General features: G+C 32.7%; 1 protein-coding gene across 1 annotated transcript; it reads left to right on the top strand.

Annotated features, from left to right (window-relative positions):
* Positions 1 to 16,403: 16,403 nt before the first annotated feature.
* Positions 16,404 to 17,401, top strand: LOC125216283 (uncharacterized). Its single transcript, XM_048117959.2, has one exon. The coding sequence runs from the start codon at positions 16,473 to 16,475 to the stop codon at positions 17,097 to 17,099; it is 627 nt and encodes a 208-aa protein (XP_047973916.1). The 5' UTR covers positions 16,404 to 16,472; the 3' UTR covers positions 17,100 to 17,401.
* Positions 17,402 to 18,484: the final 1,083 nt, after the last annotated feature.

Here is an 18,484-nt window from a genome sequence, read left to right as displayed (position 1 = left end):
TGGTAGTGTTTATGGTGACCACAGGAGAAAGGTCCAATACCTCCAACTATAGGTTTCGGTTGAATATACGCAATTATTGCGAGATACATATATCATATATTTAATTAGTCAGAATTTAATGTATTTCTGACTTTCTCTTGGGCAGCAAAAAGTAATGGGAGTGAAAAACACAGCGTTGACGATGAGTGAATTAATACTATATTAATTTCATTTTCGAATTTATAAACCAGAAGTAATGTCTATCTTATTTTTGGTTGTTCTAGATGTGCTTAGTCGGAGCTTTTACCCAAAAGCTAGGTTTACACTCACTTTAAATTTTACATTATCTTTTCTGTAATTAAAATGTCGCAAACCACCACCTTGGTGACTAGTGAGTGAAAGTCATAAGGTAACAGCTTCGTGACAAAATGCCCAATATATAAACAGTAAAAGTAAAATAAAAAAATAGTTAGATCTAGCTCATAAATTAAAAACTAAATAAACATAAAAATCTAAAAGATAGGAGCAGCACATCACTCCAAGGATAACATATTAGATCAAAAGCAATCAAGCACTTTACTCTTCAGTTCAACTTCTAATATTGCTAAAGTCGTCGATGATGGACCCTGTTGGGATAGTGAAATTCGAATACCGACTTTTAATTTATGATCTAAAATGCTAAATAAATAAGTGGAGTGCTTTTTTTTAGAGCTCCCAATGCGGTTCCAATGCATATGAATTACTCCATGGTTGTGATATTATTATTATTATTATTATTATTATTATTATTATTATTATTATATGATTCCAGTTTCATGCAACTCTTTGCTGACTCAGCATTATGTGCATGGAGAAAATATCATATTTACATTATATGGTCACTTTCACATAGATATTTCAACGTACTACATATTTACTTGCAAATAAATACTTATACGATCAATTTATTCTTCCAAATATAGCCTCTGTAAATTTTTTGAGACGGTTGAGAGTTAAATTATGCGTTAAATATAGCACAAAAAAATATGGGTAGAGCATTCTAGAAGTGCTTTGACGTTATGCTAGTGTTGGGAATTAGTATATGGTTATGATTTATAGAATGAAAATAGAATGTGAGTATATAAAGTGTGATGACATATAGCCGTTTTAATTGAAGAATTTGGGGAAGACGTGTTGACCTTAATATACGGAATTTAATCCACTTGGTGATTAAAAATTTCTAAAATAAAAGGAATGTTCAAAGGTCAACTGTTCATAGTACAACATTTATCCCCAAAGGACAAATATTTAATCAACTTGGCCACTTTTTAATCGCTTAACAACTTGATGACATCAACTTGAATAACATTACAGAGATTAATAATCTCGATCAGTAATCAAACTAGTACTACTATTATAAAGTCAAATGAAAATATATGGTAGTATATCAGATTCTTTGAAGACATAATAGTTTTTTATAGGATTTTTTTTGGTGTCTCAACTTTTTGTCAGTTGAATTTAGATAGTATGGCGCCAGTCAAGCAAAATGCTTAATGACCAAAATCGAGAAGAAATTTAGTGGGTTGTTAGGAAGTCGACCATTTTATTGGCATGTGATAAAATGGTAGTATACATTATTCTCCTCTCTCTTTTCTGTTTGTCCACTACTTATTGGTTAGGTATAAACTCAGACTAATTAAACTGGTCGTCACGGCTAAATTTTTAATGATGTAAGCATCAATTACATGTTAGCATTATTGTGATTAATTATCGCTAGTCATAATTGCAATGAATAGAAAATAATCATAATTTTTCAATAAAAAAATGTCAAAAGTAGTGGTTTGTTTGGTAGCATTGTTAAAATAAACCCAAGATAAGCGAGAAAGATAGCCGAAAACTTAATAACAAGATCATGTTAGTCTTGGTTTTTATATGTTATATATTGTTTGGTAAATATCAACTCAGGCCATTTATAACATATCTCACATATTTATTTTTGTTTTTTTTGTTCCAATATTAAATCATAATTTCATAACTATACATTCATGCACGCGTACATTTCACAATTTTTATTTTTTTTCTTTTGTTTTTTTGAATGAATATCATATCACATGTCATAAACTTCTAGTGGGAACATGAAGAGCAACCATATGTGTAACCCTTATTTCCGAGAATAAGTTGCATTTTTAAGAACTCTTTTTCAGATGTCGACTATTAACAAAATGTCCCCTGTGATGTGGATATTATTATTTTTTTAAAAAATAACCAATAATTATTCCTCATACTCTTTATTGATTCAATCATCTAACCTATTATATAAATAATCATCCGACTAATTGAGTCATCATTTCATCTTCACAAACAAATTACTCCTATTACTTTACAAAATGGGCATGGGCTGTCAAATGTAGCATTCGAAAGATTTTATTGCAGACTACAAATATCAACTCAATTATATTTTACTATTGCCTAAAAATAATCATAATTAAATCCAAGCATGCAAGTGCAACACTTTTCCATTTGGCTACATCCATATACGTCGGCATAAGATGACAGTCAACGACTATTCTAATTAAACAAACAAATCTATCCATAAACATAAAAGGTAAACAAAATCAATAACAACGCATGCGAAAATGGGCAATAAAGCCCAAATACAATGAATGGATTAGTTATTACTATTAGTTGCAATACAAGCTTTAATTAATCAGATAAGTTGACTAAGACCCATTGATCACCGTGCATTCTTAATAAAATAAACATAACACACATAACCACCAGCACGATGATGAATAAAATACACCGTATAGTTGATTAAATTAGCAAAAATTAATATCCATGTTTGATTATATAAATTAAATATTTAAATAAAACTTACGAAATGGGATCTTTTGTAGTCAAGAATAGGCATTGGATTTACATGGAGTCAAAAGAAGAGATCTGTAGATAATCCTTTCGGCTTCAAAAGCGAGAAATAACGATCTCTCTGATTAAAGAAACCAGCTTTTTGTGATCTCAATGAATTTGGTCATAGTAAAAAACAATAAGTCCACTCTTCTGAAATGAATCATCTTTTATTCTTTTTCTTTGTGTTTGTCATGTCTTTTTTTTCTTGATTTATGATTTTAGTTTTATAGTATTAAAATTTTATCAAATGAAATTAGATTTTTATTTACAAAAAAATGAGATTTTTAACAAAAATTAATTTTTTTATGTCTTCACAAAATTTATGAATATATTATCATAATACATTTAATTTAAAAAATCAAATAACAATTTTTATTTTAGATAATATAAAATTTTTCTTAAAGTCTCATTTGCTTTTAAAACAAGTTTTATTTGGTTTTTAAAATAGCATTTTATCTTAATAAAAGTCCTAAAGTAACTATAAGGCTTTTGCATTTATCTAAAGTTTTATTTTAAAAAAAATGTGTGAAAATCTTATTTATTCTAAAGAAAATATTAAAGTTTAAATTATGAAAAACTATTCTTAAATTTTTGTTTCTTATTTAAAAATGTCTTTTTACAATATTTTATTTATATTTACTTAAAATGTTGATTTTATATCTTTATATAAAAATTTAAATAAGAAATAAAAATTTAAATTAAAATACCTCGCGCGCGCGGTGTTACAAATGGAATGCATGAAAGATAAAAAATAGGAGTATGATAAATAGTCATAAAGTTAAAGTTTTAATCACATAACGAATTCATGGCATGACTAGCTCCGTATGAAATTATTATTGCCTTTAAATTCAAGGCAGGAAAAAATTGCGTTGATTGTTCATTTTCAATACATATGTATGAAAATCACATTATTGTTAAAAAATTAATAGCTTGTGTTTAAGAGCATCCACACCCATGCATGAAAGTGGGATCCACTTTTACTCCTTGATCTTCCGCAAGAGCACAACAACCGCATCCATGTTCTTCTGCAAGAGCATGCTCAAGGGTCCCCACCATTCTATTATTCAATTTAAATACTCAATTGCTAAAAACATTTCCACAATATTAAAATGCATTAAAAATATCCAAAATACTATTACAAATTATTAAAATTTTAAAATTTACATAATTAAAATCCTAAAAATTAAAAATTACATAATTAAAATCCTAAAAATTGAGGTTGAGAGAGTTGTTTGGTGCAGTGTGATTTTTTGTGTTGAAATGGAGGTATTTATAGATGAAAGTGTGAATTTTGGGATAAAAATAATGAAAAAATAAATTAAAAGTGTGGACAAAATGAATATATTTTATTGGGAAGTGGAAAAATATTTTTTTATTAAATCTGATTTTTTCATATTTTTTTGAATTATAAAATAAATAATTAAAAGATAAACCAACTGCCAATCAGAGCATGTCACGTCGCTGCTCGTGCTCTTAGCTAAGAGCAGGGCCGTTCCGTTGGCAAGAGCACAGCTGTGAGCAGGGTACCCATCGTGCCAACGGCATGGCGCCTGCTCTTGGCTAAGAGCACCGATGTGCATGCTCTAATATAATTATGTTAAAATCCTTGTTTATTTTAAAACAAAAAATATATATATGTGAATAACCAAGTTAATAACCTAGTGTATTTGATTGTACACCTGCCTTACATATCTCAGATTACTATTTTTTTCCGTAAAATTACATGCTCAAACCATTTAAAAGACGGTAAACAAAGAAGTACAAAATCCAACCAAGTAAAATAGTACGAACAAACAAAAATTAAAAACACGTAGCACCACACATTACGCATACAAACAATCAAGAATGTCACTTTTATGTAAACCATATGAATACATGAGTTGGTTTTTCGATTATGTCCCGACCTCAATATTATATTGCCGATTGTCAACTTTTATTTTAAAATTTCTTGCGTTGCAGCATGGTTATACGTACTATGGACAATTTCACAAATTTGAGATTTTGATGTATCATAAATTCATACCTGTTTAAATTTTCAAAAGGTTCATCAACTTCTAACAAATTATGGGCATGACGATATTTAATACATTAAAGAACGAATTTTATGCATGTGATTAAACTTTATGAAACTAAAGTGTGGCCGCATTACTAAAGGTGTCTAATAGTACTAATATTTCATTTTTCAATCAATTGTCATAAATTCCATTCATCGCCGTCTTTGAAAATTAAATATATGTATAGGTTTTAATTAATTTTACTCGGTCCTAACATCTAGAATTGCACATATGAGTATGACGTTTCCTACTTAATTAATTTCTGTAGCATTTATCCAATAAATATTTGTAAATTAAATAGGCCGATTTATTTGTTTCCATCTAATAATCCAGAAATACTTCAGAAAATTGCGCATGTCTCCATTCGGAAAATGAGTCCAAGCAATCTAGAAATACAACATCTCTATTCAGATTATTTGACTTTGGTACCTGTGTGTAATAATTATTCAGGATATCAACATCTTTTGGAAAAAAAGTATATGCCACAAATTTCTACAATCTACTAAAATTCTTTCCTACACTGTAACACTAGATACTCAATGATAAATATAGATACAGTTAATTAGCATCTATCTCTCAGGACCCATCAAGAAAAATATGTATACTTATCTTGTTCCTAAAAAAGTCTTTCTTTCTTTTTGAATGGAAACTGGTTTATTAGTTAAAGAGTACATGGTGATGGACTGATGGTGGGGTAATTGTTGTGATTATTAAATCAGAATTGGAATAGTAATCATTGAAATTGATTCCAATTTATGTAGAACTTAGTGGTGGTACTAATCTCAATTTGTGGAGCAGTACCTAAAACAACAAACAAATTTACAATCATAATCTTTGAATGATTGAAGATAATCAAATAGAGAGATTAATTGATCAGATTTTTCACATGTTGGAGCATTTGTTGAATTTCTTAGTCTTTTGAAAAGAAAGCACGGCATAAAGTGGCCCCTATGTGTGAAATGCATTATATAGATATGATTGATTGAAGAATCTCACAAAAAATCGAAGTCCAAGATTGAGGCTCATAATAAATAATTGCATCGTCCACTTTCTTTTTATTTTCGGTTCTAAGAAAATGGTATATAAAACTTTGTGCACAAGAAAAAAAATACTTTGGGTTGAATTTATAAATTAACTCTAGACACTTGGCAATTTTAGATGTAATTGGAAAATGTAGAATTAATTAGATAGGGTTATAGCCATATAGGTAATGTCAAACAACACTCATGAAATAGCAATTGAGGGTGTGTTGTGATATTCTTTATACAGAGTCTACAATAATGAACTTGGTACTATCGGAAATACATTGCAAATGAAAAATCGACTGTAGTTTTTTATTATGTTAATCATGTAATTTTGATTTAATTAATAATTGTATGTTTTCGTTGTAATAGTATGATTTTTAAAATTAAGGAAAAATTGTATTTTTCAATTATTTAGGTATAAATTTAGCATGTCAACTTTAATTCAATTTGCAATTGGTAACTTTAACAGCATTTAGGTCGGAGAGACTATTAGAGAAATGTGAACAATATGTATCCTTAATTTCCTTCTCATTCAAATCAACTATTATATCATTATATGGACCTATTTACTAATGTGATATGATAGTAACTTAAAATTGATTTGTTTACTTGAATTACAATTCTTTACATGTTCCACGAATTTGATACTGATTGTTACATGGCCCATTTTTTTGATGGGCCATATAAAGTGGGCCTCTCGATCTGTATGAGAATTCAAACAATCCTTTTTGAGATTAATATAGTACTCCAGTAAGTTTCTAAAAAAGACATCTTAGTCAGTCTGAACTCTGAATAGCTGTCGATAAATTTTGAAATTTTAACATCATATTCATATATGAGTATCTAAATCTGAGCTCTATAAACATGCTAAAAATTAAAAGAGATTGTTGCAAATTTGAATTTTAATTACCATAGTTGAAAGTTTGGGACTACATAAGCAAGTCGACACCAAAATATGCATTGTCACATGTATAAAAATGCAATAGCATTAGGGATGTGTGATAAGTAACCATCCTTATTCCTTGATTAGTTTTTAGGTAAAGGATCGGTTGTCGGTTGGATATCTTCTTGGATCCCATTGACACCTAAACCTAATTTAGTTACCTACTAATTAATTAGAATTAGTCCTTCCTTCTTCTAGGCTTCTTACCTTATTTTATTAGTTCTTTGCTCTTTTACCAAGCAACTATAATATCCTTATTCTTGCCAAATACACAGCTTTATTTACCACTTTTGGCATATAAACATTACAACCAAGGTAAAGTGTATACAAATGGTGATTCGCACAATACATGAAATAGTAAATCGGGTAGTGGGCGGAGAGGATTGAGAAAAAAAGGAAGATATAATATATTTCAACCACTCAATATATGACCAATTAAGTTCAGAAGGGTAAAATAGTTTTTTTACCCATGGAACAAAATAGCACTTGCAGCTTCAGAAGATGAAATACTGTTGTGCTTGATTTATAAACATGCTTATAGAGTTGCACGTTTCAAATTAAAATAAGTTAGTCACTTTAATTTTCAAATTCATGAGGGGTATAGATATGTAAGTTAAAAGGGTCTCACATGTAACTTTTAGGCATTTTTATTTTATATAGTACATTATAACATGATACAACTTCAAAGAATTTTGGAATATTATTAGTGGACAAGAGTATCTTATATGTGACATCAAAGCACCTATCTAGGTATGAACGAAATACCCAAAAACTGAATATGATCTAGACTAGAGTCATATTGACAATTTAAAATTTGGTTCGGTTTAATTCAAATTTTTAATAAATGTTATAGTTTTTTTGTTTTGGTTCATGTGTAAATAACCAAAAATTGTATATATATATTTAATATATTATAATTATACCAAAAATAAACTCTATTTGTATGGATTTATGTGAATTAATATGATACTTAGATTTTATAAAGATTATAATAATTGTTTATATATATTAATTGATTGATACGATAGTACTATATTTTCATTTTAGTTATAGAATTTAATTTATTATTTTTGTTTTTTGGGATATATTTGTGCACTTTTGATTTTTCGGGTTCAATTTTTGTAATTTGGATATATTAGTGTAATTTTGGGTTTTCGGTTCAGATCATCTATCGTAGTTGGATTTCAATTTTTCCAGATTCAGTTCAGATAATTCAATTCGCTTTGCTTTTAATTTTAACAATTTTTTGGGATCCACACAAATATATAAAGACAAACAAGCTATTATTCGTGCTCAAGAACCTAGCATGCATATGTGCATCATTACGCTTTCCCCGCAAGAAAATCGATTAGGATTAGCATAGGCCTGAATTATTATTCATTAATTATAATTACCATGGCATGCCAACTATAATGAGGATTCAACAATACAAATACAAGAATAAATGAGCTCAATTAGAAACAAGAAAAAAAGAACAAAACCCCAACGTTCTTTCCTAGGATAATCGAAATTTTTATATGGCAGAAAATACAATCGCTCCAACTTGCAACATGAAATCTTGCTACTGCACAGACCGTTGGATCGAGGCGGCGAAACCATTGCCGACCACCACCACTGGCGCGGCGGTGCACAAGAAATTCGACGGCGTGGCGGCCTGGTTTTTGGGCGGCTTCACGGCTGCATTCTTTGCCTCATTGGAGCGGTGCTCTTGCATCAATATTTCCACCAAAGATGATTTCGACGACTCTCCGCCGTTGATCGCTGCCGATGACGTCACTTCTCCGGCCAAGTGAAAGTTCTATCTTTTTATTTCGGTAATAAATTATTAAAGCCAAATTATTGGCTCCATATAAATATCATGTTGTTTATTTAATTTAGTCAATTTTTCGATAACTTATAGCTAGGTTAATGTATAGCTATAAATGAAGTAGGAAAAATCTAACATGATCAATTTGCAACTTGAGAAATTTTGTAAAGTTATTTCTTAATTCTGATTTTTTTTAATTGGGGGCTTTTTTTAAAGTAAGGCGAGAAAAAAGGAGAAAAGGTGAAGTGCTGTTTCTTTTCCATGTGAGAAATGTGGTCCGAACATACTGATTTGTTTGTGCCGCCCATGTTCCTAATTTGCTACAATTAGTATTTTGTTGTTCAACGATTAATATAATTACTTTTTGGAAAAATCGATCCATATTTATTGATGTTCAAACATGACGGCCTGAAGTACTATTTGAAGCTAGTAAAAGTCCTGATATTAATAGTCTTCCTCTTATCTGTTTCGGACAAATACTTTGAGTGAAGTTTCTCGAATCAGGAACTTTTGTTGTTGTTTACAAAAAATGTACATTAAATTATAATTATTTTTGTAATAAAAAGTGATTTTATTCTTATTACAAATAAAAATCATTATTAATATGAATTGGGAATTAGGCCTAATTTGGACGAGTCAAACTCGAGTCCAGGATAATCTGACCCGAGCACGTTGTGCGCGGGACTCATAGAAGTGCCCTGTCCGAACTATATATAATCATAGGTAAGCAAGAGTCACAACTAAGATCAACTTCAATTATACTCCAAAACTCATTTTTATTTTTATGCTGAAAATCACTCTAATGATGTTGCAAAACGCATCCCATATAAATAAGCATACAGAGACAAGAAGGCAACAACAAATGAAATAAGCAAACGAAAGCAAAACAAAACAATCAAAAAAATTTGGATATGCTACTAGCAGCTATACATACTCATCCTAACAAGATAATAACAAGATAAGATATACAACCAGAATGTCTCACCATATAAATAAGCAAATGCATGATAAGAAGGAAAATGGCAAACAAAATATGCAAAAGAAAGCAAGACAAAACAAAGCTATACAACAAAAAAACAGAATGAAAGGATCATTTAACCTATGATTTTTTTATATATATTTTTCTTAATTGGGGTTTTATGTATAAACTGGAAATTTGGGATACAAGAACATCGGAAGTTGAGAATTTTGTGTGCTTGATATCATTATAAAATTCTACTATGTTGTACTAGTATGTTTTATCAACCATGCAAACCATCCATGCCACGCACGCTGTATCAACATAGTTTAACTTATTTTCATTCTAATTTAAAAATAGAATATAATGTGATTATGTGATGAAGGCCTAATATAGTTCCTACTCTTGAAATAACTTGAGTTTGAGTAATCAAATTAATTGATCTTACGAGACTTTAAATAGGGTTTGAAGTTAGTGTACTTGAATGACTCAAAATGCCTTTAATATTCGTGACCAATCATATACTATATGAATATATGGATAGAGTCACTTCCACGTTTTTAATTACAGTAACTTTCAAATCAAAAACATTATGTCTAGCAAACTTTCTTGATTATGCCCCTACTCTACAATGATGATCCAGTCTTTTTTTGTTGTTGCAATTGTTGATAAGAGGCCATTAGAATTTAGATACATTAGACAAACTAGATAGTTCGGCACATTAATTTGGCACGACGTGCTCCAACTCTAAAAGACTAATTGATTCACAAAATATAAGAATTTTGAGGGAATGGTGTGTTCAAATGACAAAGAAAGATAAAGGTAAATAGAGTCTATCTTACTAGTGCTAATTTATAATTTGAACGATCTACTAACATTTATTTTTATAAAGTAACAAGTATTGACAACAACTAAAGAAATTCATTTTTTTTCATTTTTTAAAAGAATTAATAATGGTTGGTTCTCTATCTATCGTGATGACTCAAATCTCAATTTATTGAATGAAGGAGAAACGTTTATCAGTTGAATTGTACTTCATCGTAAAAAAAACCCAAGTAATTTAAGGGGTAGAGAACCCCAACCAAAATGATATTTCCTTATAGGCCGTTGAGAAACTATAGAAAACATGATAGATTTATGGAGCAGGACAAACGACCAGCATATTCTAAAGGCACATCATTTTAGTTAAAGTAGAAAGAAAAATATAATTGAATATTTTAATAATGAGAAAGAACAAATACTTCATCTGTCCACAAACAAGAGATCACAATTTCTATTTTTTGGTTTTCCCCAAAAAATAGATCACAGTTATTTATGGTAAGTTTTCAACAAATAATAACTCTACACATCATTCCACTAATACTATTTCTCTCTTATTTTTTCTCCTTCTCTCTTACTTTATGGACGGATGGAGTATACTTTATTTTAAACAATAATAAAGAAATATACTAGTTTAAACAAACATAAAAAGAAAGGCGAACATATTGAATGGAATAAGAGAAATTTTATAAATTTTTTATTTATTAAATTATTAATTTCAAATACTTACAGAACCCATGCATGTGTAGCTGTCCTTGGTAACATGTCTTTATTTTGTTGTATGAATGTGATCGTTTATTTACCGAGCACTCAGTGACTGCTCGTTAATATTTTAGTTATTGCTCAATAAGTAGTGTTCGGTAATTTAGCAAAGACCTTGATACCGAGCACCTGCTGAACACAACAAGTGCTCAATAATACTATTCCCTCCGACTCATTCAAGATGGTCACATTTTTTTTTTTTGTCCCAATCAAGATAACCACATTTTAATTTTGGAAATAATATCATCTCTCCTTATTAAAATATTCAACTACCTTTTTTCTCTCTACTTTATTTTCACCTAACAACTCTTCCTAAAATCTCGTGTCACTCAATAATGTGGCTAGTATTTTTTGGGAAGGACTAGTGTTTTTGGAATGACTAGTGTTTTTACTTGATTTAATTTGCTGAGCTGACAATCTAAGAAAGTAAAAAGTAAATTTCATCAACATCTTAGGCCATCGGCATCCCTGTTTTTATCCGTCTCTTAACCGTCTCATCTCTTAACTATTCATGGGCCCCACTGTACTTTTCAGCTCATCTCTTAACTAAGAGACAGCACCTGCATCCCTCCATCTCTTAACCATCTCTTAACTATTCATTCAATTTCATTTTCTATTTTTAATTCTAACAAATTCATTTAATAAAAACACACTTCATTAAATAAAATACAAATTACAATTTAAAAACCTAAAAAAACAAAACAAAAAAAAACATAATTTAAAATCCTAAAAAAAAAAATACATAATTAAAATACTCTAAATTAAACTATAAAAACTACTCCGCCGACGAATCATCATCCCCCGAAGTCGGCGGTGCACCCAAATTAGATTGATTCCCTATACCAAGTTGAGCTTTCATAAACTCAATTCCGTCCATATGGGCTGAAACTTGGGCAGGAGTCATTTTTGAAAGGTCAACCATCGTGGCGACCAGGTACATGGACATTAGGGTGTTCGAGCTCGTGCCTCTCCCTCTCCCTCTCCCCCTCCCTCTCGCCGCCTTCGCCGCCTTGGTCCCTTGCAGCCGACGTCGTGAACCGGAAGAAGACCCCCCTGCATCATCGGTTGTCGTGCCCTCACGTGAGGTGTTGCCTTTCCCGCCATCACTAGACGAGTAGTGGCCACGCACCGTGTGCTTCGTGCGTTCGAGCCCGACTCGACACCGCCAGCCCACCTTTCAAGGTGGTGGACTTGCGACCAAACATAGACAAACTTGAAATCTTTACCGACGTCGTCTTTGAAGACTCGCAACGCCGCTCTCAGAATGTCGGCTCCACTGGCTCCGCTCTGATAATTCGCCTCTTCTGCCCTGTATATCGCGCAAAATTTTTTGACATATTTGTCGCATCGGTCCCAATGACTGCGGAGTATCTTCACGTTGCGGGCAAAGGTGTTCTTCGGCCTTCGTGCGTTGTAAACTTCAGTGACTTTTTTCCAAAAACACTTGTTGGTTTGTTGATTCCCGACGACAAGATCGTACAAGACGCTGATCCAAGCGTCGTACAGAGCCAACGTCTCGTCTTGGCTGTATGGATGACGGGTGTCGTCTCCCACAACCTCTTCCTCCTCGGCATTGACGCCGAGCCTGAGGCCGATCCTGCCGGAGCCGGAGCCTCCACCTATTGGCCAGTCGGGCAAAGTGCGTTCAGGCGCTAAAAAATTCTCTGGAATTTGGGATAATCTCGGCGATTGCCCGTTCCTCTGGGGGGGGGGGGAGGGACGATAGTATGCATCCACATCAAAATGTGGTGTTTGGTACGCCGGCGGAGTGGTCGAGGCTTGGGTGCCCGGCGACGAACCGGGAGTACCCAAAAATTTGTACATGCTCGCCCAATCTTCGAACGAGTTCAAGTCGAACCTGCCGGAGCGCCGCCTGCCGGAGCCGCCACCGCTGGAGTTTCCATCGCCGGACATTTTTTCAACAATTTGAGAGAAAGGAATAGATGAGTGTAGTGAATGGAAGAGAAATGAGAGTAGTGGTTGTGTGTAAAATGGTGAATGGAGTATGAAGTATATTTATAGAATAATAAAAGAAAAGAATTTTTTTTTTAAAAAAAAAAACGACCGTTTGAGGCCAACGGTCATTTGACCGTTTTAAATTTGTTTTTATTAAATTCGAATTTATAAAAATAAATAAATTATTGCGTCATAATTCCGAGGCGTCACGCCATCCTCCAGCGCGCGCCACGTGGGGCGCGCGCGTCGTCCCTTCAGCTCGAGACCGGTCTCGCCGGCACGCGTCGAGACGAGACAAGGCAGCATCGAGTCAGCGACGCGGATGCCCGCATGAATAGTGATTAAAATGCAGCTTAGCTAAAAAGAAAAACCCAAATATTGGAATGTGATCTCTCTTCAAAGTTGCCAGCATATCAATTTATCGGCTGAGTTAATTATCAAAACTTTGAAAAGGTGATCAGAATTAGGTTAGGATGAACGAATATTCTAGTGTTGATTTTGGGGCAGACAAATCATGATCATCATCTATCACTCAATCAATTTAGGAATCTAATTACTCTACGTGTTAACAATTCATGATATAATCACATCCCAACGAAAAAATTTGGTCGAAATCGAATCCCGACATCTGGGAGGAGGATCACTATTTTTTTAATTGCTTATTATTTCTTTTAGCTAATAAGCGAAATAAAAAAAGGTAAAGGCAAGAGGGAAAAAGATAGCACGAAGAAGAAGGCATGTGTTAATATGTTAAGATATGTTTGGATTGTCGGCCTCATGCTAACCATTTCATATTCGACAAATATAAAGTTTAGGGTTAGTTTCTCTTTTAATTAAGTCCTGTGACATGCTAATTAAATTTGTTTCCACCTAATTATGGATTCACGATAAATCAATTATGCAAAAAGAGATCATACAACTTATTTAGAAAGAAAAAAACTTATAAAGTCGATGCAAAATTTATGTGCAGGTGTACAATTTTGGTATTGTCAATAAATAATGACGTAAATGTACATTAATGTGACAATATAAATGACTAAAAACGACGTGATCTTCAGCTTAAGAAACTAAAAATATTAGAAGAAATTTGATTAAATGGTACAGTTGATAATTTTTAAAAACTCATGATTTGTCATCAAATTTTGAATGATACGAAATAAACTAGAATTTGATCAAACTTCACAATTTTAAAGGCAATTAACCCTATATTAAATACTCTTGTCTGTTCTAAAAGATAATTTCATTTTATCATTTTGGTTCGCCTAAAAAATTTAATCAATTTCTACTTTTGAAAGGTCGCATTATAATAGTACGCCTTCCGTCCTATTATAACAAAGCGTTTCTTTTGAACACAGGACTTGAAAATGATGTTTAGAAAGTTAAGTAGAAAAAGCTTTCTCTGCCACCTTTTTAAATAATCCACATTCCACCCGACAGAGTAGTAATGGTTTTGCAATCTTTACATACGTCCGGCAAAATGTTACAGCTACACAATCTTCAACAAAGTATAAAATATGATATGTTCGAAAATGATACGTAAAAAGTTTAGGACAGTAGATATTTTGTGAATATAGACGTTTTCTGTTTATTCGTTGTAGGAATCTAGAGGGGAGTCGTCGGAGTGGACCATGTGATTGTAAGAAGCGATGGATGGAATAAGTTGGGCGGCTATCCAAAGTCTATTTCACCTTCATTTTCATGAAATATTATGTGTCCCACACAATCTTTATTTATTCTCATGCTCTATAATCCTCCTCTGATACAATTTGTTTACTTTTTTATTTTGAAATTTGCTTATTATTTTTTGTTTCACTTCAATTTTATCGTTTTTAGTTTTATTTATTCATAGCTGTTAGCTATATTTTTCTATTTTAAAAGATGAATTAATGATATTTTTCAATCTACTTATTTGCCCACTCGAATCCCTAACTAATTAGTTTACAAAAGTGATCTGCTTCACTCTGCTTCAATGATCTATGTAAAGAGGTTTAGTTTGGAAATATATATGCTGTGAAGGAAAAAGTAAGGAGTTGTGAAGGATAATATGGGTAGCATAGAAGTGTAGACGCATTATTAGAGTTGATTTTTAAATCTAATAGTACTATATTACTACTAATTCATTATTAGTTTCAGTTTTAGATAAAAGCCAGTATGACTTACAATTTGGTAAGATTGTTTCTTTAAAAAATACTACATCCGTTAAAATAGATCCGTTCACTAAAATTTTTAGAGATAATTGTATATGACGCGAATTTTAACTATAGAATTAGTAAAATTAAAATGTGAGAGAGAGCATTTTGTTAATCTCACTCCATAAATACACCAAATATTTCCTATTTCATTCATACCTTAAAATAATTTTTTTGTTGAGGGAATAGCATTTTGTTATTCTTCACATTCTTCGATCATTTTTATCCAAGACTATTCTTCTCGATTTCTTTCAAAATCATAAATAAAATGTTTCTTTTTTAAATAAAAATAACATTATTCTCCTATTTTATTTTCTACGCATTAACTCAAAAAAAATTATAACATACAATTTTGTGTCGAAAAACAAATATTTCGTTCCTTATGAAGTAAGCCTTTCGTCCCACAAAGTTTGTTCAATTTTACCATTTTCGTCCGTCCCACAAAGTTGGTCCTAATTGAAATCAATCCTAAAATAAATATTAAATACACTTTCCGATTTTTTAAATATGAGATTCTTGTCCCACAAAGTTTGTTCAATTTTACTATTTTCGTCCGTCCCACAAAGTTGATCCTAATTGAAATCAATCCTAAAATAAATATTAAATACAGTTTCCGACTTTTTAAATATGAGATTCTTATTCCATGTACATTTCATTTAATACAAAGTTTGGAATGAGGTGAAGAAATAGTGTGAGGAGTAATAATAGTATAATAGTATAGTAGTTAAAAGCAGGAGAACAGTAAGTGGTCGATACCTTATTGGTGAAGTGTGTGAATGCTCCTAGAGCGGAAAACACATGGATTAAAAAAAGCTCAGGTCACCATAGTGTGACACGTGTGAAAAAACAATCCCACCTGTCTTATTTCTTCGTGACTAAGCTTTAAGATGGGAGCCACCTGCTGATGTAAGCCCCATTAAAGCTATAACCCCACCACCACTAGTGCCGCCTGACTCACAATTCTCCCTTCAAATGACCGAATTGCCCCCACCCAACTGCCCACCGTTTCGCCCTTAAATACCGCTCTCCTCTCCTTCGTTCCTTCCCTTTTCCCCTTCTCTCCTCTCCCCCTCCCACTTATCCCTTTTCCGGCCATGTTGTCCACTTTTCCGGCTTCTTTCTCCGCCGACGCCCTCCTCGGCAACAACCCCTTCGAACCCGGTTTCCCTTGGGAAAACCACGACCTCCCTTTTCTCTTTAACCATCAAGATGAACCGCCTGTTTTCGCCCCTATCGAACCAGAATCGGTTAGTTCCAACTCCGGTTCGCCCACCCAAAACCCGGTTTTGAGCTCCGGTTCGGATGATTCGAACCGGAACGAACCTAAGACCGCGTTAAGCTCCGGTTCTGACGACCAGGACCCGGATAAATTTAATAAAAAACGGTCCGGGTGCGGTGAGACGGTTTTGGATGATCGAAAGCGTAGGCGTATGATGTCGAACCGGGAGTCGGCCCGGCGCTCCCGAATGCGAAAACAGAAACACTTGGAGAATCTGAGGAACCAAGCCAACCGGCTTAAGGTAGGGAACCGGGAACAAATGAACCGGCTCCGGCTCATTGTTTGCCAAACCCGGATGTTCCGCGGCGAAAACGAACGCCTCCATAACGAGGCGGTGGTGCTCCGGCAAAGACTCTGGGACATACGCCAAGTACTGGTTGTCCGGCAGCTTCAGCAGATAATGAATCCAATGCAAATGCTAAATAATCACCCCACTTTATAATGAGGATTAAGTTAATTAATCGATTAATTACAAAATCTAGCACATGAAAATCAATCACTAGTATTGAAATGAGTGTGCACGGACCCTCTCTCTCATTTATCTCTCTCTCTCTCATTTAGTGCATGTGAAAATTAGTTATATATAGCTAAGTACGAGTAGAGGTAATCGAAATTGGTTGGTTCTGTTTATTTATCGGAATCAGAGTAAATTATTTTGTAATTAGAGAATCGCTAGAGATTGTGTGTTCTTTGTTAATTTTAATATATCTATTAAAATTAGGAGTCTTGAAAGCTCTTGTGTTATGTCTCAAGTGCAATTTTGCTGTTTTTTCTTCCATTATCTCTCTTTCATAGATTAGAAAAGTAAGCATGCAACGACGCTTGATATAGTAATTAAATAAAGAGAATAATGGGTAATTAAGTAATATCATTATTTTTTGGAATAAAGCAAAAGATGGCGTTGAAAAGGCACATAATAAACAGAATGGCGCTACTAAACGGTAATCACTATGATCAGGAAAAATTAATGATCATTGCAATTTAATTCTCCACTAGTGATGTAACTATATAATTATGTAGGGGTTGTGTGTGTGTATTGTGCTGGTAGGTCTAATGTCGCACTCGATGCCATTATTTACAATCAGAAATATATATGTATGCCTTCTTGTCGCTTTATTTGTTTTGGTAAAACAACTTTTACTTGCACATCGATTGATGTCGAAAACAAAATAAAAAACACGAATTTGGTGATTCACTATTTCTCGTCTTTTTTCACAACTCATTATTCAATCTTGAATATTCAAACACACATACACACAATATATCGGCTGTGGTATGCCATCTTATGAGATTCAAATTATGAAGGACTTAGGGTTATGAAGGACTTAGGGTTATTATTTCACTATTAAGTTTGGTCTACGAGTCAAATGCACAAGTGTCACTGTAGCAATTTGAAATTTCATCTTTTTGTGTATAATTTTTAGAGTAAAGGCCAAAATTGGTCCTGAACATATGGTCATTTTATGATTTTGGCCCTAAACTTTATCTTTTAGAATCTTTGGTCCTTCACATTTCAAATCGAATCACAATTGGTCCTCCGTCAATAATTCCGTACATTTTATAACAGTCAACGGTTTAACACCAATTTTGACCAAATTATCTGATTTTTTAAGTTACTAATTAATTCTCTAATTATTTTATCAAATATTCATTTAAAATCATATGGTCCTGAATTGTGTAAAGACGCCGATCTGCAAAGACGCCGACGCAAACATCGTCGGAAAATCACTAATCTCCAGCTTCGGAGACTCCTCCGCCACTCATATGCTCACATTTCGAATTCAAAATTCTCTCTCGCCGGAAAAACCAAAACCCCCAATTCTAAAC

The sequence above is a fragment of the Salvia hispanica genome, chromosome 2, assembly GCF_029641045.1.
Source record: "Salvia hispanica isolate PSC_SH4W2 chromosome 2, Shi_PSC_v1, whole genome shotgun sequence".
Lineage (NCBI taxonomy): Eukaryota > Viridiplantae > Streptophyta > Magnoliopsida > Lamiales > Lamiaceae > Salvia > Salvia hispanica.
This window is presented reverse-complemented; position numbering and strand designations above follow the sequence as displayed.

What these genes read in the sequence shown, in the direction of transcription:
- LOC125216283 (XM_048117959.2), top strand. Translation starts at nt 16,473, where the DNA reads ATGTTGTCCACTTTTCCGGCTTCTTTCTCCGCCGACGCCCTCCTCGGC.